Source organism: Orcinus orca, chromosome 5, assembly GCF_937001465.1.
Source record: "Orcinus orca chromosome 5, mOrcOrc1.1, whole genome shotgun sequence".
NCBI classification, from domain to species: domain Eukaryota; kingdom Metazoa; phylum Chordata; class Mammalia; order Artiodactyla; family Delphinidae; genus Orcinus; species Orcinus orca.
Genome location: NC_064563.1, coordinates 80,214,431 through 80,228,645, shown reverse-complemented (window position 1 = coordinate 80,228,645; position 14,215 = coordinate 80,214,431). Strand labels below are relative to the sequence as shown.

At 50.8% G+C, this 14,215-nt stretch overlaps 1 protein-coding gene across 3 annotated transcripts in view; it reads right to left on the bottom strand.

Annotated features, from left to right (window-relative positions):
* The window catches only part of MYLK (myosin light chain kinase), a 268,669-nt gene that overhangs the window by 30,545 nt on the left and 223,909 nt on the right, over positions 1–14,215 (bottom strand). For all 3 annotated transcript variants that reach the window (XM_049710437.1, XM_049710436.1, XM_049710438.1), the window contains 3 exons: positions 8,489–8,791; positions 819–851; positions 628–721 (listed from right to left, as the gene is read on the bottom strand). In XM_049710437.1, the coding sequence (XP_049566394.1) occupies positions 628–721; positions 819–851; positions 8,489–8,791 (430 nt within the window). The remainder of the gene's footprint in view (positions 1–627; positions 722–818; positions 852–8,488; positions 8,792–14,215) is intronic.

The following is a 14,215-nucleotide window of genomic DNA, read 5'->3' as shown; positions in this document are numbered from 1 at the left end:
TGGACAGAAACCCTCCGGAAATAAAGAGCTGAGCCCCATTCCTCTCTCTTCCACCTCCCCTCCTCCTCCAGGGATAGTGGGCGACAGGCAGCCCTGGGTGCTGCTGCTGGTGGGCACAGCCTGGCTGTGCCGAGGGCCCAGGGTTGTGGTCTGAGTCCACTGGTGTCTCTGCAGCCCAAGGAAGAGCCTGAGCAGAGACTGTGGCCTGAGTTCACAAAGCGAGGGGTGATGACAGGAGGTGCATGTCAAGGGGGCGCGTTCTCCTGAAGCACTAGAGCTAGAACTGCTGAACGGCGAGCACGGATCAAAGGGAAGGGATCCTAAGGACGGGCCAGGCCAGACCCGCTGCCCTGGGTTATGTCCTATGTGAGGGGTGGATTGCAGAGGGGGACGGGCCTGCTCAAGCTTGCGGAGGGATCCCGGGGCACAGCAGCTCCTAAGAGAGCCCTGGCCGGGGGATGCTTTCACGGGTGCCAACAGGTCAAGCCCTCCCGGTTCTGCAGGAAGCTCAGTCTGGGGAGTTGGCAGAACCCAGGGAAGGACAGGAAGAGGAAGCAGGGAACTTAACCTCGGGGCCTGCGCCACCCTCACCCTGGGCTCCGGAAGGGTGCTTCCCACTCCACTTACGATCCTAGTCTCTCTTCGATGTCATAGAAGTCAGACACTTTCTGGTCAGTATTGACCACGACGGTCCGATAATCGACCTCGGGCTCCTTTTCATCTGCAGGGTGGGGGTCGGGGTGAGTGTGAGTCATCAGACCCCTCACCCACCCCCCTCCACCCCTCGAGTCTTCCCGAGGCCGGGGGCCAGCACTCACCATCATCTGACACCTCCACTTCATCCTTCGGCTCTAGGGGGAGAGAGGGCGTGAGCGATTAGTAACGAAGGCCCACTGAGAGCAAAGCATGCCGGGGGCCCTGTCAGGCTTCAGCCTTCCCAGGCACAAGACCACCAAGCCCAGAGCTCTGGGCACCACCACAGGGTCAGTGGGTCCACGCTGCAACAGGGCCACGTATACACCGGCAGGCGCTGAACCCCACCCAGCCCCTCCTCTGCCAGCTGTCCCCTCCATCCACTCCCCTCTAGCCTTGAGGTCCCCTAGACATGCCCTTCTTCACATCTTTTCCAGTCTCTCTGACTTTCAGAACCTACACACAACTACGACAGTCCCTTTCTGCTCCGGCTCAAAAGTCGGCAACTTATAATTGCTACTAGTGTCAAATCCATTTATCCATTTGCTGAGAACTTTTTCTGGAATTCCAGCTAGGTACCAGTTATTTTGCCAGTGATCATGGGTGTACAAAACAAAATACAGATGGCATGATCTCTCCTCCTTTCTTGGAGCTTATATATAATTTCGTTGGAGAGGCAAAAACACATATCCTTGAAATATCCATTACGAGTGTTATATAATCGAGCACGTGATATCGCAGTACAAACTGAGTAGACAGTGGAGGAAGGTGACACAAGTGGGGCAAGTATAAAGTCAGAGCAATTAGTCTAGGAAGAAGGAGCCCTTGAGTTGTGTCTTAAAGGAAATGATGGAACACAGCGAGGAGGTGGGTGACGTCATGCAGGAAGCCAGCGGGTGTTTATGGGTATGGCAAGGAGGGACATGAGCAGCCCACCCTGGCCGTTCACAGATGTTTCAGTCGTGGATGGGGGGTCGTGAGGGGACAGGCTGGTGGCCAGAGGAATACACCCACTTCTGAAGTCCAGGCTTTCCTTTGCTTTGGTATAATTAGTCCCTAAAGAGCCACTGTGGCTTCTTGACCTTCGCCAAGTGCCCTTCCCTTCCTGGACCTCAGTTTCCTCATCTGTAAAAGGAAAGCACTGTACTTCTGGGTGGTTTCTCGGGTCCTTGGCTAGCCCTGGACGCCATGCTTTGTGATGTGCTAGGTGCTACTCAGCCATGATGTGGGGCTGTGTCCCGTCTGACAGCAGGAACCAAGGGAGGCTTCCTGAAGAGGTAGAAAGACCTGAGGAAGCCAGAGAGGGAGGCCAAGGATTTCTAAAGTGTGGGTGTGTTTGTGTGTGTGAACAACTGGGAGAAAGGGTGTGATTTGCTGAAGCTCCCAGCAGAGCAAGACTGAGGACAGGAAAGGGATGGCAGATGGAAGGAAGGCCAGAGCAGACGGGAGCCGAGGGGTTGGTCAGACGCTGCCCAGAAAGGAGGGCTTGTGTGGGAGCGGGCCCAGCTCTGTGTGCTTCGCAAGTGGAATGCTGACGGTGAAGGTGTGGGTCGGGGACCAGGTGCAGCTTGAAACTGTAGACAGTGTGCCTCTCGTTAGGCTGAGGGCAGAACAAATGACTGAAACCTAAGCAGGCAACCTGAGAGAAGTCACACAGTTCCCATGCAAGATAAGTACCCCTTGCTGGAAAAGAGTTTTGAGAGAGTTTATAAGCATGTGACCGGGAACAAGAGAGGCTATGATTTGTTTAGAGTTCTTAAAATGCTGTTGATGAAGTTTAATTTTAAAAAACCAACACAAGTGGGATTGGGAGGAATATTTGTCACAGAAAGGAAAATGCCATGGAAAAATAAAAAAAGGATAAGGTCGATGGGGACTCTCAGATTAGTGGTGGGGTTCACAGATACTGTCGGGATGTGAGTATAACTGATCAAGTCTTCTAAACCACAGATTTGAGAATTGACGGTGACACTGTCAAATTCACAGATGACCAAAATGTACTTGAGAGCAACACACCTGGAAGGTAGTAATGGAGTCATGCGTTCAGGGAGAACTGAATCATTCAGACTTTCAGCATGACAAGCCCTAGGGTATCTAGTTAGAACCAAAAGTGGGAGCCCCATTCCTCAAGCAACTGCTCTGGCCAACAGAATGCTGTCACTGGGGACGTGTGCACCGGCTGCAAACAGGTGTTATTACTCTGCCCTTCATGGAGCCTGGGGTCATGTGATCCTAGAACCCTGGCTGTTGGCACTGAGAAAGTCTCAGTGGAGCTGGAGGAGGTGTGGGCCATTGAAAGGAAGAGCTGCCATGTGAAGATGATCAGAAAAGGTTAGGCCTCTCTGGTTGGGAAAGAAGCCTAAAGCAGACATGATAAAAAACAAAAAAATCACAATAGCCAAGGGTGAGATTAGGGTTTTGAACTTTCACCAACTCATGAATACTATAACGTGGGAGAACAATTTAGCGTTATACCTCACGTAGGAGGAACGCTGCAGGCATCTGGAAATCACACCTCAAGAGCCACCGTAAGAACGATAAATAGGTTCAAGAGATGTTTAGGTTAGTTCAACAATGGTATGTCAGACGGGGATTTAAGGAAAGCAAGAGATTCAAGTCAATTCAACAATCACTAACTGAGCACTTGTGGATGCCAGTCACTGCGTGGGGCCTTAGAGACAAAACATTAATGATAATACCCACATTTAGTGGCAGGGAGGCCCCGTCGTCCTGATCCGTGGTGCCCTAGCTGAGACAGTGGTTTGACCTCTCCTGACCTTTTTGTCCCCATGCCACATATCCTGGTGTAGAATGAGCAACAGGATGAGAGAGTACAGAGAGACAGGCTCTCCTGGTCTGGAATCTCTAGGAGGAACCGTCTGTCCTCTCCTCGTGAAGGAACAGAGGCAGCGCTGTGAGCCCATGAGGGGCTTTCCGATGACCTGTTTCCCAGAAGCATCTTCCAGGTGGCCCTGAAAGGGCATGCAGTTCTAGAACTGGCCTCTCCCCATCTCTCTGACACCAGTTAGAGATGGAGCTAGCCTTCTTGCCCTCCTCTCAAATACCACACCTACCCTCAACTCCTGCCTCTCTCCTTAGCAGTCAAGATGCAGCGTGCTTTCCTGGTACCAAGGCTGTGGGGTCCAGCTCAATCTCAGGGAACCCAGGCCCCGGCCTCTGGCTCACTGTTACACAGCAACCCTTCCTCTGTGCGGAACTCGGACCAAGGCTCCAGGCTGAGACATTTCCCTTCCTCCTTTTCCTTCTCGTCCTGTCTCCACTCTATTTGGAAGGGAAATGGCCATGAGAGGAGGAACCCCAGAGGCGTGGGGGAAAGACCACAATTCAATTAGCCAAGCTCTCTGAGCATAAAGGGGTAGTAATGAGAGAGGTGGCCACGTGGTGTCCATCTTTCCGTTCAGGAAGGAGCTAAACTGCAGTAGAAGGGACTTCAACGAGATACTTTTTAAAAAATCCACTCAGAAAGAGCTGTGAGATCCAAGAGCTAAGTGGAAGAACTATTTGGAAGATGGTTCCAAGATATTTCTGCAGGCAGATGACACCATCCGCCTGGAGTGGTGTTTCGGGGAGGGCCGGCTGAGCGCTCTGGCCCTCACGTGGCACGTGTCTAGCCGGCTCCCTGGACAGAGCGGTCCCTTTGCACGGCGGAGGGCTGCTGGGCGCCCAGAGGGCACTAGAGGGCGCCCGCGCCCCGGGGAGGGCAGCCGCGGCAGCTCAGAGTGAGCGGTTGATTTCCGCTGCTTCTCTGGGGGCTCTGCATCTCTACCCTACTCTGCAAGCAGCCTCTATCACAGCTGTTTGCTAACAACTATACAGACTAGAACAAATTAGGATTAGGAGCAAGGACGGAGCGGATTTCAGAGTTAGAGTTGAGTATGGTGGGAGTGGAGATCCAGACCTGGTTGGGATGGGAGAGAGCAGCTGCCTTGGGTGGGAGGGGGAAGGGGAGGTGCTCGTTTACTCAGGTTTGGGAAGACGAGGAGGGGTGCTGTCAGGTTACGGGTCCTAGACTTAGCGGGGTGGGGGGCTCTGGCATAAGGAGGCCACAGAGCTGGGTGGAGACCTACATGCTATGCTGTGGCCTCCACCGTATCCCTAGAGCCCCTGCAGCACCTGGAACACAGGAGGGGCACCGGACACACTGAGTGAGCGAATGCAGAGTGAGGGCGGGGATGGAACTGAGAGGTCCGGATGAAGCCCAAAACTGAAGTTGCTGAGGCAGAGGCTGGAGGGGCCGTGGTAGTGGTGGGAAGGTGAGAGCCAACATTAGCTGTGCTTAGAGGGAGAAGGGTTAATTGGCACTGCCTTTTTATGACCACCAGACCCCACGGGCTCACAGAAATCATCTACTATAATCACATCCCTCTTCTACACGTGTGCACACACACACACACCCTCCACTTCTCTGAGAGCCATTGCACTTTTAAAGAGGAGAGAGATGATCAACCCAGGCTATAACTGACAGGCTTCTGAGCCGTCCACAGAGCTTCACTTGGAAGCCACACCCCCTTACCCTCACCCTCCCATCCCCCCCTTCATCCTCTGCCCCTCAGAGGATGTTCTGTGCTGTTCTGCCCCTTCCCCTCCCATCAGGGACAAGCCAGCTGGACCTGGGGGTGGGAGCATCTTCCAGCCTGGAAGCCCTGGGTGGCCTGGACCCCTCCTCTGGATTGCAGGCAATTTCAACATTTCCCTTTGTCTGCTTCCTGCCAGGACGGGCCCCAGGAAGAGAATCTGAGGACCACAGAAGGGGGTTCAGCTGGCCTCAGGCAAGAAGGGAGAGGCCACCTGCCTGGACCCAAGTGGTCCCAGCCCCTCCTCCCCACAGACCGTCCTCACAGCCCTGGAAGCTGCTGTCCTGGCCTCCTAAGAGCCACACGTGCAGCTCCTGTGGCCTCTGGTCCTCTGTGTGGGGCTCAACAGGTATTCTACAGTCTCTCCTGGTACATGCCCTAAAAGACCTGGAAGTTTTCCCTTCCAGCTAATGCACATCTCACTGCCACGTTACCCCTTTTCTATCACTTTTCTAGGAGGTTAGGAGTCATCTTCTTGGACAAAGTAATATGCTAAAAACGTGCAGACTGGAACCTGGCTGCCTCTCCTGGCACGCCCACTCGAACCAGTCTGCTTCCCATTCTGCTCATGTCAAAGGGCGGCCGACGGCAGTTTTGTTACTGCTTCTCCCAGAAGACATCTGTGAGCAGCCGGTGGGCAGGAGCCCCATGAAACTGCAAAGAGGTCTGGCAGGGCTCTCTCGGGCCGGGCTCCACGATCCACGCTGCCACAGCACACTGTGGCTCTCAGAGAGACCTGCCCTCTGGGCGATCTCTAGGGCTCCCTGGGCAAGGGCCCCCAAGACAGGGCTGCACAGGCAGAATTATAAATTTGGTGTGTTTTCCACTGGCAACCTCCAAACTTTCTTTCTGGAGCCCTCATTTAATTTGAAAGTAAAGTTTAATATCTGTTTTATGCCTAAATTTTGAAACTAAAGAGGGGTATCAAACTGTAATGACAGTTTCCATACGTATGATGCCTCTGGCTATATGGTGATTTCAGGACAGAGCTGCGCCCTGTCCAGCTCCTGGTCCTTTAGTCTTCTCTCTACCTCACATCTTACAGCTCTCTCTTCTCCTAGAAGTCTTTCACTTGTTTTCCCTCCACCTTCCTCCCTGCCCCCAACTTTGCCTCCATCTTAAATTCACAGCACTCGTTTTCTTCTCTTCACATGAAACTTCTTCAAGTAATGTTCCATACTCCTGGCCTCTCCTTCTTCCATTTATTCCTTAGCCCCAGGCCAACCATTCTCGACCCTGTGGAAACGCTATGGACTTTGCTCTCAAAGATCACGGCTTATCAAAGGGCTGAATCCAAAGATCTTGCATCCTCATCTCTTTCCTCTTTGCCACTCGCTGCTTCCATGTTTCTGCAACACAGCTCCAGCCTCCCCTTGGTTCTCTCCCCTCTCAGTCCTTTCTCCTGGTCGTGCAGGCTCCTTCATTTCTGTATCAGTGTAGACTTTCTTTACCCCCCTCTCCGTGAACTTACTGATGCCCATGGCTTCAATTACCAATTAAATAGTGAAGACCCCCCCGCCCCAAACCTGTAGCTCGAGCTTAAACCTTTCTCCTGAGCTCTGGATTCAACCATCCAACAGTCTGAAGACACCTCCCCATGGATATCCCTCAGACACCTCAACTCAACAGGACTGAAGCCAGAACTTCCACCTTCTCTGGGACTCCCTGCTATCTAACCTCCAAGTCACTGGGAGGCAGCCTGGCCTCCTCCATTAGTTTAACCAACGGAGCTCAGGCTCAGGGTCAGACAGCTCTGAGTTCAAGCTTCAACACACCATTTCCAAGCTCTGTGACCTTGGGCAACTAGTTTCACCCCTCTAAACCTCAGTTCCCCTATCTGTAAAGTGGGGATAATGACAGTATCTACTTCGTTGAGTTAGATGCGTGACATAATGCACGTAAAGTGCTTAATGTATGGTTAGCATACAGCAAGTGTTTAATATATGTTAGCCACCATGAATCATAATAATCAACCTCTAAATGGCTCTTGAACTTGTCTTTAGCTGCCCAAGCTGGGACCTGGGAGTAATCTTAGACTCTTCTAACTTTTCCCTTGAATTCTCTGCCCCAGAAGTCATCAGGAATGGTCAATTCCACCTCCTAAGGAGCCCTTACTATACCTCTCCCGGACTACACCACAGAGGTTCAACCGGTATTTCACTGACTCCGATCTCATCCCCCTAGTCCACTTCAGTGCTTCTCAAACTTTCAAGTGTATACGAATCCATGGGGGGTGAGGGTGGATAATGTTAAAATGAAGGTTCAGAAGGGACTAGGGAAGTGGGGGGCAGAGAGTCTGCATTTCTAACGGCTCCCAGGATCCCAAGACTAGTGGTCCAGACCACCCCTTGGGTTCCAAAGGTCTATTCTTCCTCTAACTCTCTTTCTAAAAACACAGATCTAATTGCATCAAGCCCCTGCCTGAAAACCTTTGATGAACTCACGATTTTACCCACACTCTCCTTTTCGTGTTGCTTCCTCCTGTTCTATCTCACACAGCATATGCCCTGGCCACACACACGAGTCTCCAAATGCCATGCATTTCTACCACTTTGTACCTTTGCTCACACTGTTTCCTCTGTGAGGAATGCCTCTCCCAATCTGCCCTACCTCTTGGAATCCTATTCCTTTTCCCAAGACTCAGCATACGTATTACGTCTAGGAAGTCTTTCCCAACCTTCATGGCAAAATTATTCATGCTTTCTGCTATGTCTCCGCAATTTGTTTATACTGGTCTAATAGGATGCAGCCCATCTCATTATAGTTAGCTGTCCTCCTTGTCAGATTTTATGCTCCCAATCTTATCGGTCTTCCCTGACACTGAGTTCACCCTCAAATATGAGTGCAAGAGAGGAGGGAGCTGGATGAGTGGGTAGGGCAAGACGTTGAAACTATAGGTCTACCTGAGCTCGTGCTTCCCAGACTGTGCTTCTGATTAACACACCTGCTAGGTGTGTTTGGTACACCCTGCTAGGAGTGTACCAAAACCGGTGGTTCAATAGTTTTTGAAGGATCATAGGTACCTCTTTTAGAGTATAGATCAGCATCACAACATTGGAAATCAAGATCCCAAAAGACTCTGCCAGCCATCAGTGATGTCCTGTCAGTTCCCTTGTACCCATCTCAGTTCAGCCTTCTATACACACAAGGTAAGTCATGCACATTTATCGCAAGCCGGGGATGAAAGGAAGGCAGCCTACCCTCAGGTTTCTCTCCCACCACTGTGAGTTCAGACTCCTGGCTCGGCTCACTGGTTCCATAGACGTTGATTGCGCGCACACGGAATTTATACTCTCGGTCAGGCAGCAGGTCGTGGATGTTAAAAGAGGTGCTGCGGCATGTGGCTAGTTCCTTCCACTTCTTGTCCGCCGAGTCCCAGATCTCGACGCTGTAGGACTGTACGGCGCTGCCCCCATCGTACGAGGAGCCGTACCAGGACAGGGTCAGCGAGGAGCTGCGAATGTCAGAGGCACAAGGCGTGCCGGCTGGGGGGTCCGGCTTGTCTGGGGAGAGAGAAGCACAACATCACCCAACTCTGCAGGACTGCAGGGAGAGAAGTTCTTTAATTGGCTCTGTCATGAGGGAGAAGCCTGGAGAACAGGAGCTGCGATCCCTGGTCCTGGCTCTCCTTCCCTCATCCACACGGCCACACCTAGGTACATACCTGCCTATGTGGAAAGCCCCACAAATACCGATTTGCTCAGAAAAAACCTCTTTTTTGGTTAGTTTCCAGTCTACATATCATGGTTTCCTGTGCTTTGCTCAAGTCAAAAACGTATTTCTCAGTGTAAACAGACCTAGGAAGCTGCCCAGGAGGCATGGACTGCTTCCCATCAAAAATATGCTTTGAGAGAGAGTTCAATGTGTGTGTGTGTGTGTGTGTGTGTGTGTGTGTGTGTGTGTGTCTCCTTCAGGCCTGAGGTCAGTGACCTGTGACATAACCAGGGGTCAGTCTCCACTTTCTCTAGGACCTGGGAAACACCTGCCCCGCTGAGAGTCAGTACAGCACAGTGAGCTCTGAAGTCACACACTGGGTTTGAATACAGATCTGTCTTCATTCATTACTTGTTAACCCCTCTGTGCCACAGTTTCCTCGTCTGTAAAACGTGCATGATAATAGCACTGGATCACAAGGTTGTTGTGAGATGTTCTTAGAAAAGCGTCTTGTTTGAGTAGCCTTTACTGTCATCATTATTGCAGAAGTTTATTTCTAACTTTATGATATATAAAAAATTACTCCTACCCTCTCTCTGTCATCCTCCTAGGACCTGTATAAAATGAGATAGAGAATTTCAAAGCGAACCACAGTAGCAAATCACAATCATCCCTGACTGAGGGCCAGAAAATGAGCTGAGGACACAAACTAGGAGCGGCCCTTTGTCTGGCCGCCTTCCCATTCAGACCAGTAATGCTAAGAACCAGTAACACTGCCAACTTCAAGGCAAATCACGGTAGTCAGTGTGTTCATTAATGCGGTTCTTTAGTTCTGCTGATTTTTGGCAGGTGTTCATCTGAACAGAATTCGATTCTTCAGATTAGTCTCTGCAGGTGGTTGGTTTAGTTACAGATACCAGTGTTCACTAAGCCTTCATCTCCTCCAAGACAGTCTGAGTCCTAGAGCTCCCCAAACTGGCAATTAACAGCCATGTTTTATGCTCTGTGAATTTATAAGCTATGTGAATTCCAGCTAATTCCTTAACTTCCAGGACAAGTTTGTCTTTTTCATTTGGAAAATGGGGTTAATATATATCTACCTCTTAGGGGTTTTGCAAGCATCAAATAAGCAAACCCAGGTAAAAGTACTTGATTTCTACTCTCCTTCCCCTCAGCAACGTAGGAAGGCCAAAGAAAATCCCTGCAAATGACTTAAGCATATTGAGAAGAAAAAGAACATTCTGCCTGTGTATGTGTCCATGTATACACATACACCTATACATACACACACACACACACACAAACACATACATATATACCTATACACACATCCACACCCACATATACATATACACACACATACTCATTTCCCCCCCTCCCCCAAGCCCTGCGGCTTCTACACCCAGCCAAGAACGCACTGCCCGGAAGCCATCCATACCCAGCAACCCCAGCCTGGGCTGACTCGCCCTGGAGTGACTCTGGGACTGTGACAGCCACTCCCCACTGGTGGCAGTCACGCTGGAGGCCTCCTATGATGGAACCACTTTCACGGGTTGTTCAATATGTTCTCTTAGAAAAACTGTTTGTTCTGAAAGATATGTTGGTCTTTTTAGAAATATCTCTGGTGTTGGCTAAGATGTTTATTACTCTAAACTCTCTTACAGGCAAGTGGTTCAAGTCCTCTCAAGACCCAGCTAAGGCAGTAAAAAGGCCTAAAGAAAGATGAAGGACAGACTCCCTGCCTCCCTCCCTCAAAGGAAATGCCTGGAAAACTGACTGGACACGTTTAATGTCCTGTAGTTTGAGATGACGAATATAGATATGCTCCACTGACTGATATTCTCCCCTCCTGCTTTGGTCAAGAAAAGAAAACTTGGAGAGATGGGTATTTTGGAAAAGGTACTATTAATCCCCTACCCTGTTCCAAATTTAGTCTCTTGGCTAAAAGAGAGAGAACTGACACAGGACATATGTCACTGCCTGCAGCATGAGAGAAGATGCAAAGTTTGGGGAGGGTGGCTTTAATTCAAAGTGAAACCTCAATGCTTTCAAGGAATTTGATGCCATATTAAGGAGTTCAGAACAGACGCAAGTTTGAAGTCATAGGAGATTAGGAGGCCCCACCCGCATGCCTGCCCCGGGAGCCACGGGCTGAGCCTGATGCTTTCTGTTCTTTCCAGCCTACGGCACTCCACATGGAGGCCGGATGAGCTGGGGACGAAAACCCTCAGGACAGAATAGTCGTCCTCAGAACAGCCTGCTCTCAGGGCCAAAGAAACAGACGCACTCAGTCTGGGAGGGAGGCCTGGGCATGGCCTGGCAAAGGCCAGGCGGGCTCAGTGTCCGGGGCCCCGAGCTCCATGCTTCCTTGGAATTCTTTCGTGGCTCCCTGGAGACTTGACTAGCAGAATGGGAAACGCTGAGTCTAAAGGAAGGGGCTCCGATGGTACCAGTTCCAGGATTTTCTCTCCAGCAAATGTTCTCACTCCTGGGAAAACAGAGGATCTCATCTCTGCTGCTTCTCTGGAGTAACTGCGCTGGCAGTCCCTGCGTGCCTGTGTGTTTGAAGATGGTCTGTGACTGGGCCTAACCCCACCTGGGCCTCCCTCCACTGGCACCTCAGCAGCCACCTGCAGCTTTTAGAGAATGGCAGGGCTGCAAGGGCCCCCAGGTTATCTAGCTGGGTAATCCCGGCCCTTCGGGATTAGGCAAGGCACTTTACTTACCAAGAATACCCAGCTGGCCAGTGACGGAGCCAAGAGGAGATTCTAAAAGGTCTCTGAACCCTCACTCCAGGGCCCTGTTATTTTCCCAGCTATCAGGCTGAATAAGATCAAGAATGCATCTTGCTTAAGCCCAAGCCAAGCATTACGATGAGAAATCTCCTGCCCTTAAAAATCATGCAAGTTCCAAGCTCAGAGAGTATTGGGGGATTACTGGGTATCTGGGATCCTCTCTGCTTTGTTTTTCTCCTTTAAAGATACGCAGAGTGGCCTGTTTTTCTTGTGTTGGACAAGTCACACGAAGGACTTCATCTGGGTCCAGCTGCTCTCTCCTGCCCGAGAGGCCCCTCCCTCACCCTTCCGAGGCTGAGGCTGGAGGCCCACTCGTGGGCAGAGGTCCTCTGCGCATCACAAATCCCTGCACTATCTCTTAACATATAATAATGATTAGCCTTCAAAATAGCTAAACATCACTCATTTAAAGTAACTGAAGGAAAGACTAATTTTTTTGAATGAATTTATTTTTTTATTTTTGGCTGTGTTGGGTCATCGCTGCTGTGCGCGGGCTTTTCTCTAGTTGTGGCGAGGGGGGCTACTCTTCCTTGCGGTGCGCGGACTTCCCATTGTGGTAGCTTCTCTTGTGGAGCATGGGCTCTAGGCACGTGGGCTTCAGTAGTTGTGGCGTGCAAGCTCAGTAGTTGTGGCTCGCGGGCTCTAGAGCACAGGCTCAGTAGTTGTGGCACATGGGCTTAGTTGCTCCGCGCCATGTGGGATCTTCCCGGACCAGGGCTAGAACCTGTGTTCCCTGCGTTGGCAGGTGGGTTCTTAACCACTGCACCACCAGGGAAGACCAGGGAAAGGCTAATTTTTATCATCATTTAAAAAAATAGGAGTCAGAGACTATCTGAAAAGAAAGGGGTACTTTAAAAAACATACAAGAAGAGACGTTTACCGCTAATTAGTAGAAGTTGTGCTAAACTGGCCTTATTTAGCTGGCTGACAAGTGGGTGCTTCCAAAGTGCTTGTAACTGTCTGGAGTAGGCCAAACAATTCCTGTTTCATCTCATTTACATTTTACATCTACTTAATCAACCCTGATCAGATAATACACAGATGTCGCTAGAGACATGCAGGTAAACCTGGGCTTCATCCAGATTTACTTTGGACTGATTCTAAATCCCCAGGCTCTGAATGAATGTGGATTTGCCGTACCCATCAACGCGAGTCCTCATTTTATTGAGCAATTCTATTCTTAGCTCTCCAAGGGGGAAGCAGACAGAAAGCCCTTCCCCTCCATTCCATTCCCCTCCCAGGACGGCATTTAACATGCCGCTCCTGCCAGCTGGCGGACAGCCACGCCAATGGCCCTGTCAGCACCCGCCGAGGAGAATGAGAAACTCAACCATAAAAGGCCACAACTGCAGCCCGTATGGTGGTGATGGGGGAGGGGAGCGGGGGGCACCGTGGGGAGCAGGGGCAGGGGGCGCTGGCCACAGAAAGGCAGTTCCACGGACTTGACCCTAACGTTCCCCCAGCAGGAGCAGATGAGAGAGAACACCAAGGAAAACTGGAAACTGCTACCAGCCGACGGGCGGGGCGTAGCACCAAATCAATACTTCAGGTTCCGGTCTGAGTGGAAAGGCGAACCGGATCACTAGCGCCAACCCCCCCAAGTGTTCCTGACTCCAGGACGGGACAATTAAAATAGGAGTCACCACAGAGAGTGAGGGGGTCAAGGGTCTCTCCTGTCTTTTATAGATGAGAAACCTATTCCCTGAGCCTCTGGTCCACTGGCCTTCCCAGAGATAAAACTCCTGACCTAAGGAAACTAAAGAAAGGGGATCAGATCAAAGAACACCAGGTGAAATCCAAAACTGGGCAGAAGGCCTAAATAGACGCTTCTCCAAAGAAGATATACAGAGTGCCAACAAACACATGAAAGGATGCTCAACATCATTAACCATGAGAGAAATGCAAATCAAAACTACAGTGAGATATCATCTCACACCAGTCAGAATGGCCATCATCAAAAAATCTAGAAACAATAAATGCTGGACAGGGTGTGGAGAAAAGGGAACCCTCTTGCACTGTTGGTGGGAATGTAAATTGATACAGCCACTATGGAGAACAGGATGGAGGTTCCTTAAAAAACTAAAAATAGAACTACCATACGACCCAGCAATCCCACTACTGGGCATATACCCTGAGAAAACCATAATTCAAAATGAGTCATGGGGCTTCCCTGGTGGCGCAGTGGTTGAGAGTCCGCCTGCCGATGCAGGGGACGTGGGTTTGTGCCCCGGTCCGGGAAGATCCCACATGCCGCGGAGCGGCTGGGCCCGTGAGCCATGGCCGCTGGGCCTGCGCGTCCGGAGCCTGTGCTCCGCAGCAGGAGAGGCCACAACAGTGAGAGGCACACGTACCGCAAAATGAGTCATGTACCACAATGTTCACTGCAGCTCTATTTACAATAGCCAGGACATGGAAGCAACCTAAGTGTCCATCGACAGATGAATGGATAAAGAAGATGAGGCACATATATACAATGGA